General features: G+C 40.0%; 1 protein-coding gene and 1 long non-coding RNA gene across 2 annotated transcripts in view; both read left to right on the top strand.

Annotated features, from left to right (window-relative positions):
• The first annotated feature begins 427 nt into the window (after positions 1–427).
• On the top strand, positions 428–6861 carry LOC134404869 (uncharacterized). Its single transcript, XR_010025909.1, has 6 exons — positions 428–590; positions 3229–3267; positions 3448–3468; positions 4913–4948; positions 5780–5827; positions 6725–6861. It is a non-coding gene; the product is annotated as an uncharacterized LOC134404869 (long non-coding RNA).
• Positions 6862–9969: 3108 nt separating this feature from the next.
• LOC134402429 (major royal jelly protein 5-like) overlaps positions 9970–15326 on the top strand; it is a 45460-nt gene continuing 40103 nt past the window's right edge. Inside the window, exons 1-9 of the mRNA XM_063131901.1 lie at positions 9970–10011; positions 10239–10283; positions 10485–10529; positions 11193–11237; positions 11419–11463; positions 11643–11687; positions 11869–11913; positions 12730–12774; positions 12974–13018. Coding sequence (XP_062987971.1) covers positions 10004–10011; positions 10239–10283; positions 10485–10529; positions 11193–11237; positions 11419–11463; positions 11643–11687; positions 11869–11913; positions 12730–12774; positions 12974–13018 — 368 coding nt within the window. The 5' untranslated portion in view covers positions 9970–10003. The remainder of the gene's footprint in view (positions 10012–10238; positions 10284–10484; positions 10530–11192; positions 11238–11418; positions 11464–11642; positions 11688–11868; positions 11914–12729; positions 12775–12973; positions 13019–15326) is intronic.

The following is a 15326-nucleotide window of genomic DNA, read 5'->3' as shown; positions in this document are numbered from 1 at the left end:
TTGGTGTGGGGGGAAAAGGCATATAGTAGAACAGAGCCAAAATGGAGGAACACTTTTCAGTAACGCTCCCCACAACTGCAAAAAAAGTAGCCCCTTCTTTGAGCCATTTAGAGGGCACGCAAACAGTGGCAAAAATCTTCTCCTGTTGGAGGAGGTATGAATACATTTAGTGTTTTTACACTAAATGTTTTCATAAGCGACCACTGATGTCAGCTATAGCTTGCAGTGCTCCTGATTTAATAGGGAAAGAGAGGTTGTACTTAGTTTCCACTTTCTGGACAATATCACAGTATCAACACGGTGTGTGCATATACACAGTACCAATGAAATGGAACTGTAAATACTGGTCTTTTGGGTTGGGTGCTGATTTTATTCATTTATTAAGTTTGTTAATTGTGTTTTTAATGCATTTGTTTTTATGATTGTTTTAATTAAGTTTGTATTTTAAATTTGGGTTCTAATTATTGTTTTGCATCTTGTGTGCCATTGCTTTGGTGGAAAGGCAGGGTCTGAATCAAATAAACAAACAAATAAATACCATTTTGATTCCTTTATAGCAACTTGCCAACTCTAGATACAAGCATATTCAGGTAAGCATTCTTTCTCTGCTTTATTTAGCACAAATTTGTGGGCTGTTAGTAGAGCAGGAGCCCTCTTGTAAGAGGTAAAAAATCAAAGAAATGAGAGACAGGAGATGGTTTGAACAGCTAGCTTGCAAGCCCGTGCTCATAACACTCTGCGTCAGTGTAATGGCAAAGTGATCAGGATGTAAAAACGGCAGAGTATGTGTGGTATCTCCCAGCAGAAATGGGTGCTTTAAAGTCCAGGGGCTTGTCTTGATGAGGGGTTTGCCCCGGGGTGGATCTGGAGTGGCAGCAGGTCATCTGTATGATGCAGCCGCCATCCCAAACCCATCCAGGGGCAAAGCCCCGAAGCTCCGCTTAAAAAAAATCAGGCACTTACCCTGATTTTTTTTTTTTTTGCTGCGGAGGTGTGCCACAGCCGATGGTGACCGCCACCCATCCACCTTATTTTTTATTTTTATTTTTTAACGATACGTAAAAAGAGGGGGAAAGACTGCCCACCCACCCTCAGTGCCGCACGCAGGGGCCTGGGTGATGTCAGTGTTCTGTGCAGCATCAGCAGGAAGTCCGAGGGAGGACAGCTGGGTCCTGGCGTCCTTCTCTTCCTCCCCCTCCAGCTCCCCCTCCCATTTTTATTTATTTTATTTTATTATCTGTACAGATAAATGGGGGGGGGGAAGGCTGCCTCCTCCCCAGCGCCCATGCTGCACGCAGCGGCTTGGGGAAGAGGTCCGTGGGAGGAGAGCCAGTTCCGGGGGGAGGGGGAAAGGAACAGGGCAGCAAGAGTGGGAGGCGGGGGAGGAAGAGAGGGATGTCCGGAGCCCGAACCAGCTCTCCTTGCTCTGAACTCCCTCCGGCTCCTCCGTTCCTTCCTCTCCCCCTGGGTTTTTTTTTTTTAATCTGTAGACGTAAAGGTTTTCATCTACAGATATTTTTTTTTAAATGGTGTGTGTGTGGAGAGGAACAGGGCAGCCAGAGGGAGGTCAGAGAGCCAGCTGCCCTGTTCTCACCCCTCCCTGGTGCTCAGCCCAGTGGTGGCAGCCGCAACTCCGCATTGGCACTCCTTCCCATTCAGCTGCCAGGAAGGAGCGCCAAAGCGGGAGCTCGAGGCCTCGCGGTGCCAACCCACCACCGTTAAGACGGGGGCCGGACTGGCTTATAGGAAGCAGTCCGTTTGATCGTTGGAACACTTTTGTCCAACTGTCTTAATCACGTCAGTGACTGCTGTACCCTTGACCAGCCTTTCATATATTCCATTGTCGATACAAATGCAAATCCAGGCATAATTGAAACTGTTTACGTATAGAAGAAAATGTATCGGGGACAGAAGAAAGTTGGGCTAGAGGAGCTGGAGTATGAAACAGTAATTTGGAAGTAATTTCCCTACTCTTGATTCTCTGCCTGTTCTCAGGCTTTTTTCCTGCAGCCATAAGGATTGTTATGTTGATACTGTTTTATTGATATGAGTGTACCCTACCCTTGGACTATAAGGTGAAAGCTGAGCTATACATCTTAATCATAAATAAATAAATCCTTTTAAGATGGCTGCTAAGATTCTCAGGATGTCAAATTCTGTACCGGTTTCTAGATTTCTGCACCTGTCAAATCTGTGGGTGCACGAGATACCCAAACTCTTAACTGCTTTAAATCTCTGAGAAACAATTGACTCTTATTTGGGTCTAGTAGTAAGCTGGTTTTGGGAATTATTCATGACTAATAAATTACATGAGCAATCCTAAAAATCTCAAAGTGGTTTGTTGGCCACTTGTGGGTCACAGGTCGCTTTTTAAGCAGTCATTGCTGGAAATGATACAGCACAAGAAGCAGTGATTTTGTGGGCTGTGTCTACGTAAGTGTAGCAACTATTTCAATAAGACAAGAATTCCTCTACGTGGAGATAATTAGTTTTCTGGTTCTTTTGCAGAGCACTAAATACAGTGACAACATCCAGGTATGATTAAATATTTCTTGCTATCTATAGCCTTCAGAGTAATAATTAACAGTTAGATTCCATTCACAATTGGCATTGGCAGATTATCCTGCTTTATTGAAGATTCTTTCACAGAACACTGTGGGAATCTGGGTCAATCAATCAACCTGTGCTTTTGCTTCAGTCTGATTTGCCTTCTGCTCAGAAGCCATGAAGACAACCACTCAAGAGCCATTGCAGTGTGTCTCTGTGTTGAATATAACGGTTGTGTAATTTTTCAGACTGCAAAGGAGTACAGAAAATTTGCAATTTCAGCACTGAAAGGATATGAGCTACAGACTCCATGTCTACATGGAAGAGAATCAGATGACCTATAAGTTACAGGCTGCGAACTTCCCCTCCTGACTGTTGAAGTACAAACCTCCTCCTTAAAAGAAAGGCCTTTGTCAATTAAGGCAGCATATAAATAAATATTAATTTTGGCAGGGATCCCAAAGCAGCCACTTCATTACATTTTCTCCAGTCTGTTAGTTTTTATTCCAAGACAGATAACTATGGCGTACATACAACCATGTGGGAGAGATGGCCATTGATAATGTCTGACCATGTAACGAAGAGAATTTATGTCACATGGGTACAAAATCTCTGTGTAAATAGTTGCAGGAAATTCTTCAGTCCTCACTTTGACTGGGTACCTGTTCCTTCTTTCTACAGGGTTTAAGCCCCCAAAGTGGCATCCGTGTTACCATTCAGGTAAATATAATTTAGTTGCACTAAACCCTGTAATGGAAAAAAAATGACAATAAATACGTTTCTTCATAATGTGCCATCCTGACTGTATTGTTCACAGGGTTTTCTTGTAATGTAGCACTATATTACAATTCGCATGGTTTCTTACAATTATTTCTTACAACTATTATTTTTTTCCCTCAGGGTGGGCCGATTTGTGATAAGGTAAGTGCTATTTCACTTCTGGGTTGGCTGGGCCTCAATAAAACTGATTTATAGATAAAACAAAGTTTTATCTATATCACAAAAGAATGTTAACATTTTTAGCTTGCAACTTTTGCCAACAGAGACTGCAACTCTGACTAATTGATAGAACTAACAAGAAGATATCTAAAGATAATTAAAAAGCTAAAAACAGGGGGCTTCCTATTTACTATTTATAACAGCCTTCCCCAACCTGGTACCCTCTGCATACAATGGTGGACTATAATTCCTATAATCCCCAGCCAGCTGGCCCAATGGCCGTGTCGGCTGGGGTGGTGGGAGTTGTAGTCCACCAATACATATGGAGGGGAGAAGGGTGATTTGTAACTTACTATCCACAACAGGGAGCAAGTTGAGTCCTCATTCACCTGACTTTTTCCATTCATGATACATAATAGGTACGTACATCTGGCTGACTTTTCTGTCATGGCTCAAAAGGTCATGCAAAACTCAGCCACTCCTAAATTCAGGAAATACATCAGCTATTGGTTCCACCTGAACTACCGTTTTGAGCACAAATAGTTGATCTGGGTATACATCAGGATGTGTGATAGAGCACATGCTTTGCATACATAAGGTCCCATGTTCGATCCATGGCTTCTCCAGGTAGGATGAGGAAAAGAATCCCACTTGAAACCCTGGAGAGCCGCTGCCAGTCAGTGTCGACAATACCGGGCTAGATGGACCAAGGGTCTGACTCAGTATAAGGCAGCTTCCTCTGTTTCCCTCACACTGCAGTGGGCTCAAACTCAAAAGGTCATGTGAAAACCTATCTGTTGCTGCTAGGTATATGATGATCTATGCCTTTGGTGTTTTTCCTTGTGTAGCAACAGTAGGCGTGTGAGCAAGGGAAACTAGTTGCTGCTACCTACTCTAGGACAGGGAGAAGGCAGGTGGGTGAGCAGTGGGTGGTGCTGCTCCTTGCCACTATGGCTGCTTGCTGAGTGGATGGTTGGGGAAATTAGTGGTGACACCAGCAAAGGGCAGCCATAGGGAGTTCTGGGTATTCCGAGGCACTGGCATCTTGGCACCTGTCTGAAACACCAACTGTTGATGTTGATTTACTGATCAAAGAAATAAAATTCCAAGGAAGACTATCTGAACAATGAATATAGGATAGACAGAATATCCAAGAACTGACTTTAGGAGGAAGCATTTATTAAAAACAAACATATATTCACTAGTGAATAAATTTCTGTAGCTGTATACCAATACTGAGAATATGCTACAAGAATAAGGATGATTGAGTAATGCTGGGAAGGAGAATCTATAAGCAACTTTTGTGACTCTCCCTTCACCAATCAGATAACCTCTAGCACATGCTGAAATTTACTGTGGCAAGAGCTAACATGTTTATTATTTCTTCAGGAAGTAATTGCTTTCGGGTTTTCTTTTTTCTTTACAGACCTCATCCTCTTACAACAGTCAAGCCTGTAAAATGGTAAACGCTTCACACCATTGAAGCTCTTTTTTCCCTTCTTTAAAGGAACTGTCAGTTAATATACAGCCAGCTCCATGAGCTTACCTTGAGAGGAATGTCTCTCTTGATCACTTGAACATTCAATACGATGCTTTCAGAATAATTCAGTAGACAGTTCTAGGAAATACTAGCAAGAGATTCAGCAGGCATAAAGATATACTGCCAAGATATACTACCATAAAGACATAGCAAACCATATTGCCAAAGCCTTAAATCCAGTTCTAGGGCAACGGATAGTATCACAGAATAGTAGAGTTGGAAGGAGCCTATAAGGCCATTGAGTCCAACCCCCTGCTCAATGCAGGGACGTAGCAGTGAAAGAGCTCCAAGACTAGAATATGAATTGTGAAATCCATAAGGTGGTCCATCCCACTAGATGTAAAAATGGGAATTATTCCACAGACACAGATGCATCCTGTTCAGGTAGCTGGGGTCAGGGATCTTCTGCTTGTCTAGAGCATATAGTACTTGATTGCAGAATTTCTAGGGTGTTGGGGGGAGTAAAAAAAGACACACAGAACAAGCAGGGAGTTAAAAACAAAACACACACACATACATACAGAATAAGCAGGGTTTCAGTTGCAGAGTACTGCAGCCATTACAGAGATTCTGTAACTCCCATTAGCCTTAGTCGGCATAGCCAATGGGAAAACATGATGGGAATTGTAGGCCAAACCATCTGGAGGACAAGTTGCTCACCCCGATATTCACTAAGTTCTATACACCATACCATAGCAATGAATATACTATGATTTTTGCACCTTTAAATGAACCATTTTCTGCTTTCCTTAGAGCATACAGTCTTCTTCATCACAGAGCAGTAGTTCTTATGGCTCTCAGGTAAGTGATCTACCAGTAGCAGATATGTCCTTCTGGTTTCACTAGCTCTTCTTAGGGCCCTTCTTGATGTTGCTTCAGTGTCCTGGGAGGTGCTGCAGAATACATCCTTCCCATGCTCTTTGGGTAGTGTCAGAATGAAACCCAAAGTCAAATGGGGGAGGGACTTGTGGTGAAGCTTCTTCCCAAGGGAGTATGATCCCAGTTTCTGGGAGGGGCAAAGGAGGCGTGGGAAGGAGCTCTTTGTGGAATCCTCCCATGTTCTAGTTTCTTCATGTAGCAATCTTCTCCTGCACAAAGACTTGGGTCCATGTGGGCATGCACAGCTGCATCCACAGAGTCTTTTTAAAAAATACAGACTGGCTCTGGTGCTGTGTAGGAAAAAAGTCCTTTATGGTATTGTCAAAAAATAAGATTTTTATTTAAAAGGTTCAAAAAGCTCGACGTTTCGAATGCCAAGATCCTTCATCAGGAGCAAATGTTGATACTTTTTCTGTGGAACGTCTTTGTCGAAAGCTATGTTTTCTAGCAGTTTATGTACATAATAACTGTCCTTACATTTAATATAGCCACGGTGAACCTTTTAAATAAAAACCTTATTTTTTGACAATACCATAAAAGACTTTTTATCCTACACAGCACCAGAGCCAGTCTCTCTTTTCATACCAGATACTGGTGCTTTTTCTCCTTTTTTCCTCACCTTTGATATTTGCTGCCCATTACTGCTGTCTGACAACGTCGCTGCAAATTTTCCTGGCTGGATAGCTTACGCTCACTCCTGCCATGTAGCTGCTTTGTGGCAGCAATGCTACAGGTTTCGGAGGGAATCCGTAGGCAAAGCGGCCTTGTATAGCCACCCGCCAGTGACTAGTGGAAACATCTTTTGCATTTTATTTGCAGGGCGGAAGCTCTGTTATAGTTGGCAGCAGTGGCTCCTCCCCTTCAGTTGGTGGCGGTGGAACCACTATTAAAATCATCAGTGGTGGATCGCCGTCTTCAGTTGGTGGTGGCAGTGGAACCTCTTTTGGCAATCGTGGACCTTCAGTTAGTAGCAGTGGAACCTCTATTACATTTGGCGGCAGTGGACCTTCTACTTCAGTTGGTGGCAGTGGATCCTCCGCTTCAAGTGGTCGCAACCCTTGTGGTCAGGTTAGAATCTTTTTTTCACAAATCACTAACAGAACAATTTGCTAAAATTGTGCCATACATTGCAGCTCTAGAGAGAGGCTTATTTTGGTTTTCCCTTGTGCAGCCTTCCCTAACATGGTGCCCTCCAGATGTTTTAGACTTCATTTTCCATCAACGTCAGCTAGTATGTCCAATGGTCAGGAATGCTGAAAGCTTAGTTCAAAATACCTGGAGGACATCAGATTGGGGAAAGCTGCTGTAGCATATGTAGATGAAGTGATACTATGTATGATACGAACATTGGTTCAATTTGACATAAGGAGAGTTCACCCTGGTTTTGCATTATGAGAAAGATTCTCAGATAGCTCTTATACTCACCCCTCTTCTCCCAGTGTGGCTGCAAAGAAGAGATTGGAACCTTCTACAGTTTTATTTTAGATTAATCACAGTTTAATGTAACATTGAACACTAAACTGTGGATAAACTTAACTATAGTATGCTCAAACAAGCCAGCTTCATAGCCCATAGGTTTGAAGTTGGCTTGCTTCTATAAACCATAGGTAAGATTGACCACAGTTTGTCAAGTCTGAACAACACAATAACTGTACACAACACACTGCAGTTAATAAGAAATGGAAGCAAAACTCCTGAACTCCTACTCATGGTTGCGACAGAAGGGGAGGGGGAATGCACTAGCCTTTGGCTTGCTGCAGCTTGTACTCATAATGGTTTAGTGTTACATGTGAACCCACTCATTATTTCCTTGAGTCTAAACCAAAATCTATATGCATCTATTCTGATTATTGCAATGTGTGGAATTCTTTGAAATGCAAATCACTATAATACATTTTGCATCATTAATCAATATGGCAATAGTCAATTGCCAGCAACCTAGCTCTCTGCTGCTTGAAGAATCCAAAGCAAACTCAGTCTAAATGCAATGTTATGTCTATTAAATCTTCCCTTCATTAGGAAATAGAATTTTCTCAACTTGATACCCAATGTCCAATTAGTAGTATTTTAACCAATTACTAGTGGTAACAAAGCAGAAAATAAAAGTCCTCCAGAAGTAAAGATATGTTTCTGATTTTAAAAGAAAAAGTAATCATTTTGATATATTTTCCCCCCACAGGGCTATACATATGATGGCAATCCTTGTAAACCAGTAAGTTTTCTTTCTATAATTCTCTGAACGCTTGTTTCCAACATAGATTTTAATAATTGAATTTCTATTATCATTATTATTATATTTATTTATATCCCGCCTTTCCCCCCAATATTAGGCCGCAAGTGAGCTTTACAAAATTAAAACCTATACAATTAAAACATAAATAAAAACATACAAAAGTTAAAAATATAATTAACCGCCCAAAGAGCTTCAGCTGTGGGGCGGTATATAAATGTAATAAATAAATAAATAAATAAATAAATAGTTCCATATTAAAACTTTTAAATCATTTAAAATGCAAATAACAATTTTAAAAAAGTCCAGTGCATAAATCCCTTGTCCTGAGATAGTCGTTAGCAATTTGTACATGGGATTTAGGCTTCTGTCGATATACCACACTTATTAATTTGGCCCACATAATTAAAAGGGCGTTACAAAGAGAACCTCTACCTCAAGTAGTTTGGGAGCCCACTATGTAATACAGAGGTGGTGCATAACTTCTTTCAACCCAAGGGCCAAGTTCTTTTTTAGAGAAGCTCTCGGGAACTGCAGTCAAGTGGCGAATGGGGTCAGAGCCGAAAGAGGTGGGGTCAAAATACCAAAAATACCGGCATATTTTTACTTGAAGCTCTTACTGCTGGTAATTAAGCTTCAGGCGAAGCATTTCAACGTTTTAGAATGGGGGGAAATTGCACAAAAGCCAGGCAACCACAAAATAATTGGTGATCGGGGCAAAGGGGAAAGAGGCGGGGTCATCTGCAGAACCACAGAGGGCCAGGTTGGCCCCGGGGCCTGAGGTTCAGCACCCCGGATGTTATGCTAGATCACAACCAAGCAGATGGTGGGTGTTCTGACAGTTTTGATCCCCTATTGGAGGAGAGGGAGGCGAGCACCCACCGTTTCCACCCTCGCAAGTGATCCACACACCATCGGGGGGATCTACACTACTGCTTTAAAGCACTTTAAAGCGCTTTATAACAGTTTTGACAACTGTTGGGGCCCAGGACACACTGCATATACAGGTTTCAAAACGTTTTCAAAGTGCTTTAAAGCGCTTTAAAAACAATAGTGTAGATCCCCCCCCCCCCAAGTGCTTGCTGTCTCTTTGGCAGGGAAGGGTGTTTCATACAGCAGCAAGTGCAGTCTTTTGCTGAGCTTGAGAATCCCTGGATCATTGTCCTTCCTGGTTGCAAGGTTGCATTTACAATTTCTGTGCTGCAGTTGTCATCTAAAATTCCAGCTGTGACTTATATGAACATTTGCAAAATTATTTACTTGGGTTTTTTTCTCAATAAAACTGCATTACGAAGCTCGTAATGGGGAAAGGATCTTTCCATAAATAGATAACACCATCATGACTCTTGTGTTTGTCATCACCTTCCTCCCCTTCCTCCCAAAATGTTTCTTGTTTGGCCACGATTTCTCCCAACAAACTGGGAGAATTCTGTTCATTGGCTGAGATAGTGTTAGGCATTCTATAGCATACCTGATTTTGTACTTTATAACATATGCATATGTAAGATATGCATCATGTTTTAGTATTTGATATATTGAATAGTTTGTTACATTTAACAATCGCCTTTAAGATATATAAAGATTTTATACATAAAGTTTTCTAATCAAAGCTCTATGATTATTTTTAAGTCAAAGGCAATTGCCTCCACTCCATGTAATCCACTTTCTTTAGGTTCTTGGAAGTCTTAGACAATACTGCCCTCTGCTGTCAACCTGTTCCAGGGAACAATGGGATGGCTGCGTGCTTTTGGAAGCGCACATGTTGTGCTTAGAGGATGATCTAAGTAGTAAAATTGAACATTTTAAAAATATATTGCTGTTTTCTGTGCAGGGTGGACAGAGTGGATCATTTGGCAGCAGCAGTCAATATGGACAGGTAAAAAGTCTTCTAATATATGTAATAAAATAAATAAATAAATATTATATATGCACTATACGTATGTCTAAGAAATAGGCAGTACGCATAAATAAGTAGAAATGAAATGAAATTGAAATAAAATAAAAACACATTTCCTGCTTATTTCTGCTCTTGAATATGGAAAGTAGCTTTGTGCAGATACATTAAGGTTGTTCTCTTGTAATTATTTAATATTTTTTGTACAGGGTGGACAGAGTGGATCATATGGTGGCAGCAGCCAATATGGACAGGTAAAAGGTCTTTTAATATATATTATATGTGCAATACATGTCTAGGAAACAGCCAATATACAGAAATAAATAGAAATAAAATGACATTGAAATAAAACAAAACACATTTTTCTTCTTATTTCTGCTCCTGAATAAGAAAGTAGCTTTGTGCAGATATCATTAAGGTTGTTCTTTTGTAATTAATGAATATTTTCTGTACAGGGTGGACAGAGTGGATCATATGGTGGCAACAGCCAATATGGACAGGTAAAAGGTCTTTTAAATGTAAAATTTATACATAATATATGTCTTGCTAATAGTATACACAGAAATATACAAGTAAAATAAAAGTTATTATGCATATTTTTGCTCCTGAATACAGAAAGTAGCTTTGTGCAGATAAATCAGGCCAGACACAAGATCTCTTGCTGCCTGAGGAGGGGGGGAAAGTGCACCATGGCATCACAACCCTGCAACCCCCCACCCCCGCTTCCCCTGTCCCACCCACCACCCTTACCTTTCCCTTTGCCATTGCCATGTCGGCTCTACAATGAAGTGGTCATGGGACTTTCACAGGAATTCACATGCATCTCACAAGAGCCAGCGAGCTCTCATAAGAGCTCCACAACAATTTCTTCTGGCCATGTGGGACATGAGAAGGAGAAGGCAGGCAGCTGCTCTACAGAGCTCCACTGGCCACTCTCTTGCGATGGCAAATGCCACAGCAGGAGAGCATCTGGCAGGGGTCTTTAGAGGCCCTGCTAGAGACTGTGGCAGTGAGCCCTCTGCTGAAGATAGAGCAGCACAATTTGCCCCTCCTCTTGTTCTCCTGCCTGATGTGGCCACCTTATCTGCTGCATGAGTGGCCTGGCCCTGAGATACATTAAGGTCATGCTTTTGTAATGAATAAATGTTTTTTTTTATTTTCAGGGTGGACAGAGTGGATCATTTGGCGGCGGCAGCCAATCTGGACAGGTAAAAACTCTCTTAATGTATAATATATATGCAATATATGCCAGGGTAATAGTTTATGAAGATATATAGCAGCAAAATAGAAATACGCTGTTATATTTTTTCTGCTCTTGTATATAGAAAGTAGCTTTGTGCAGATACATTGAAGTAATCCTTTTGTAATTAATAACTGCTTTCTGTACAGGGTGGACAGAGTGGATCATATGGTGGCAGCAGCCAATATGGACAGGTAAAAACTCTCTTAATGTATAATATATATGTAGTATATGCCATAATAATCTATGCAGAAGTATAGTAGTAAAATAAAAAATACACTGTTATATTTTTTATGCTTCTGTATATAGAAAGTAGCTTTGTGCAGATACATTAAGGTAATCCTTTTGTAATTAATAACTGCTTTCTGTACAGGGTGGACAGAGTGGATCATATGGTGGCAGCAGCCAATCTGGACAGGTAAAAACTCTCTTAATGTATAATATATATGCAATATATGCCAGGGTAATAGTTTATGAAGATATATAGCAGCAAAATAGAAATACGCTGTTATATTTTTTATGCTTCTGTATATAGAAAGTAGCTTTGTGCAGATACATTGAGGTAATCCTTTTGTAATTAATAACTGCTTTCTGTACAGGGTGGACAGAGTGGATCATATGGTGGCAGCAGCCAATATGGACAGGTAAAAACTCTCTTAATGTATAATATATATGTAATATATGCCATAGTAATAGTTTATGAAGAAGTAGTAATAAAATAAAAAATATGCTGTTACATTTTTTCTGCTCCTGTATATAGAAAGTAGCTTTGTACAGATACATTAAGGTTGTCCTTTTGTAATTAATAACTGCTTTCTGTACAGGGTGGACAGAGTGGATCATACGGTGGAAGCAGCCAATATGGACAGGTAAAAACCTCAAGGGTGTGTGCAAACACGAGAAATTCCTAATTTAGTCACCACTCTAAATTATTCAACAGATGACAAAATTCAACAGATGACCCAATCTGATTCAAATTTGGTATGCTTAAAGCTCTCCTTAATATCCATTACTGTGCCAATTTTGATGTCTTTATCTTTAAAGCTTACGCAGATGTAAGCATTTGTTTAATTTTTCTTCACATCCTGCTCCTGCACCCCAGTGGCTGCTTGGATGATACACTCAAAAACTAGTATCAAAATACGGCAAGTCTTTTGCCTTTATAGCACAATTAAAGCAGGATGCATGGGAGTACTTCACAATAAAAGCAGCTTATAAGCTGGGAAACTTCAGAGTCCTTTGCACGCAATTCACAGTGATTGCATGGTATAACGCTGGTGAGATAAAGCTCTTAATGTATAATATATATGTAGTATTTGCCATAATAATAGTCTATGCAGAAGTATAGTACTAAAATAAAAATACACTGTTATATTTTTCCTGCTGCTCTATATAGAAAGTATCTTTGTGCAGATACATTAAGGTTGTCCTTTTGTAATTAATAACTGCTTTCTGTACAGGGTGGACAGAGTGGATCATACGGTGGCAGCAGCCAATATGGACAGGTAAAAACTCTTTTAATGATATATATATATATATATATATATATATATATTATTTGCCATAATAATAGTCCATGCAGAAGTATAGTAATAAAATAAAAATACGCTGTTATATTTTTTTCTGCTCCTTTATTTAGAAAGTAGCTTTGTGCAGATACATTTAAGGTAATCTTTTTGTAATTGATAACTGCTTTCTCTACAGGGTGGACAAAGTGGATCATATGGCGGCAGCAGCCAATATGGACAGGTAAAAACTCTCTTAATGTATAATATATGTATATATATATATATATATATATATATATATATATATATAGTATTTGCTATAATAATAGTCTATGCAGAAATATAGTAGTAAAATAAAAATACGCTGTTATATTTTTTCTGATCCTGTATATAGAAAGTAGCTTTGTGCAGATACATTGACGTAATCCTTTTGCAATTAATAACTGCTTTCTGTACAGGGTGGACAGAGTGGATCATATGGTGGCAGCAACCAATATGGACAGGTAAACACTGTTTTAATATATAATATATGCCTAATATATGTCTACAAAATAGATGGTACACAGAAATAAATAGAAGTAAATTGAACTTGAAATAAAATAAAAATTAGGATTTATACTTATTTCTGTTCCTGAATATGGAAAGTAGCTTTGTGAAGATATTATATAAGAATATGGTAGTGTGAATCTTTTTACCAGACAAATTTTGCTCATTCTTGTTTTAAACTGAAGCTTGAGCAGCGTAGGCATGCATAAAATTTTAAAAGTTTGAAAAAGTTCAAAGCTCAAGCTTTAATAGCAATTAATTCCTCCACGCCAAACAGGCAGGGCAGCCCCTCTGCCATTGGCCCTGCTTAGCCAATCAGTGTGGCATGAAGGTGTGCCCCAGGCACAGCCGCACAGTGAGGAAGAAGGGGATGGAGGCGGCCAATTGGGGGTGCAAAGGAGGGGGTGGGACATGGAAGTTCCAGAGGGGGGATTCACTATGCATCAGCCACATTATTCATGAGACCCTTTGTGGTGAGGGGATTTGAGGGGCAAAAAAGCAGGAAAGGAGCAAAACTAGTAGTGTCCATGATGAAGTAAATTGAACTTGAATTAAAATAAAAAATAGTTTTTATGCTTATTTCCGCTCCTTAAAATGGAAAGTAGCTTTGTGAAGATATTATATAAGAATATGGTAGTGTGAATCTTTTTACAAAACCAATTTTGCTCATTCTTGTTTTAAACTGAAACTTGAGCAGTGTAGACATGCAGAAAATTTCAAAAGTTTGAAAAAGTTCAAAGCTCGAGCTTTAATAGCAATTAATTCCTCCAACATTTCTGTCTAGGGTGGACAGAGTGGATCATTTGGCAGCAGCAGCCAATATGGACAGGTAAAAACTCTTTTAATGTATAATATTTACGTGATATATTCCTTACTCTGTGATAGTGATAATAATAATAAATAATAATAAATTTATTTCTTACCGCCTCTGCATTCTGATCGAGGCGGGGAACAACAGTAAATATAAAATACATAAAACTGAATTGAAACATAATATACGTTGTTAAAACATCCTAAAATCATTTTTAAAACATCCTAAAATCATTTTTAAAACATCCTAAAATTATGCTGGATAAGCCTGCCGGAAGAGATCAGTCTTAATAGCTTTCCTAAATGCTGAAAGACTTTTAAGTTGACGAGTCTCCTCCAGCAGGCCATTCCACAGTCTGGGAGCAGCAGAAGAGAAGGTCCTCTGGGTAACAGTTGTCAATCTAGTTTTTGCTGACTGAAGTAGATTCTTCCCAGAGGACCTGAGTGTGCGGGGCGGATTGCATGGGAGAAGGCGATCCCGCAGGTAGCCTGGACCCAAACCATGTAGGGCTTTAAAGGTGATAACCAAGACTTTATACTTCTCCCGGAAACTAATTGGCAGCCAGTGAAGAGATTTTAAAACTGGTGTAATGTGGTCACCTCTAGGTGCACCGGTGACCAGCCTGGCTGCCATATTTTGATAATATACGCAGAGATATAGAAATGCTATTAAAATACATTTTAATGCTTATTTCTGAATATGGAAAGTAGCTTTGTGTCAATATGTTAAGGTCATACTTTTGTAATGAATAAATGTTTTCCTCTACATGGTGGAAAGGGTGGATCATCTGGCAGTAGCCAGTATGGGCAGGTAAAAACTCCTTTAAAATATAATATATCTATAATATATACCATTACCCAGAGAGATGGACAGATCAATTCTCTACTTATGTTAAGCCAGGATTGAATATTCGCTACCACTGTGTCAGTGGGATGGCCAATGTATCAAAAACCTGCTCATCCCAGGAGGACAGATGAAAACACACAGTTGAACAAAACAGAGATGGCCTTAAAGCATCCCTGAGGAAAAAGCATCCCACACAACTAGTGCCCGTCAATCAGAGGCTGTGCCAGCAACAATGCCCACATGTTGCCCATACATGGAGGCAGCCAGTAAATGCACACAGCCCCAGATCATACTCCTGCAATACCATGCACACAACATACAAGATGACACCACAGCCCCTCCACCC

Source organism: Elgaria multicarinata, chromosome 1, assembly GCF_023053635.1.
Source record: "Elgaria multicarinata webbii isolate HBS135686 ecotype San Diego chromosome 1, rElgMul1.1.pri, whole genome shotgun sequence".
In the NCBI taxonomy this organism is placed as follows: Eukaryota; Metazoa; Chordata; class Lepidosauria; order Squamata; family Anguidae; genus Elgaria; species Elgaria multicarinata.
The sequence above is the reverse complement of the archived record's forward strand: the minus strand, read 5'-3'. Positions and strand labels throughout refer to the sequence as shown.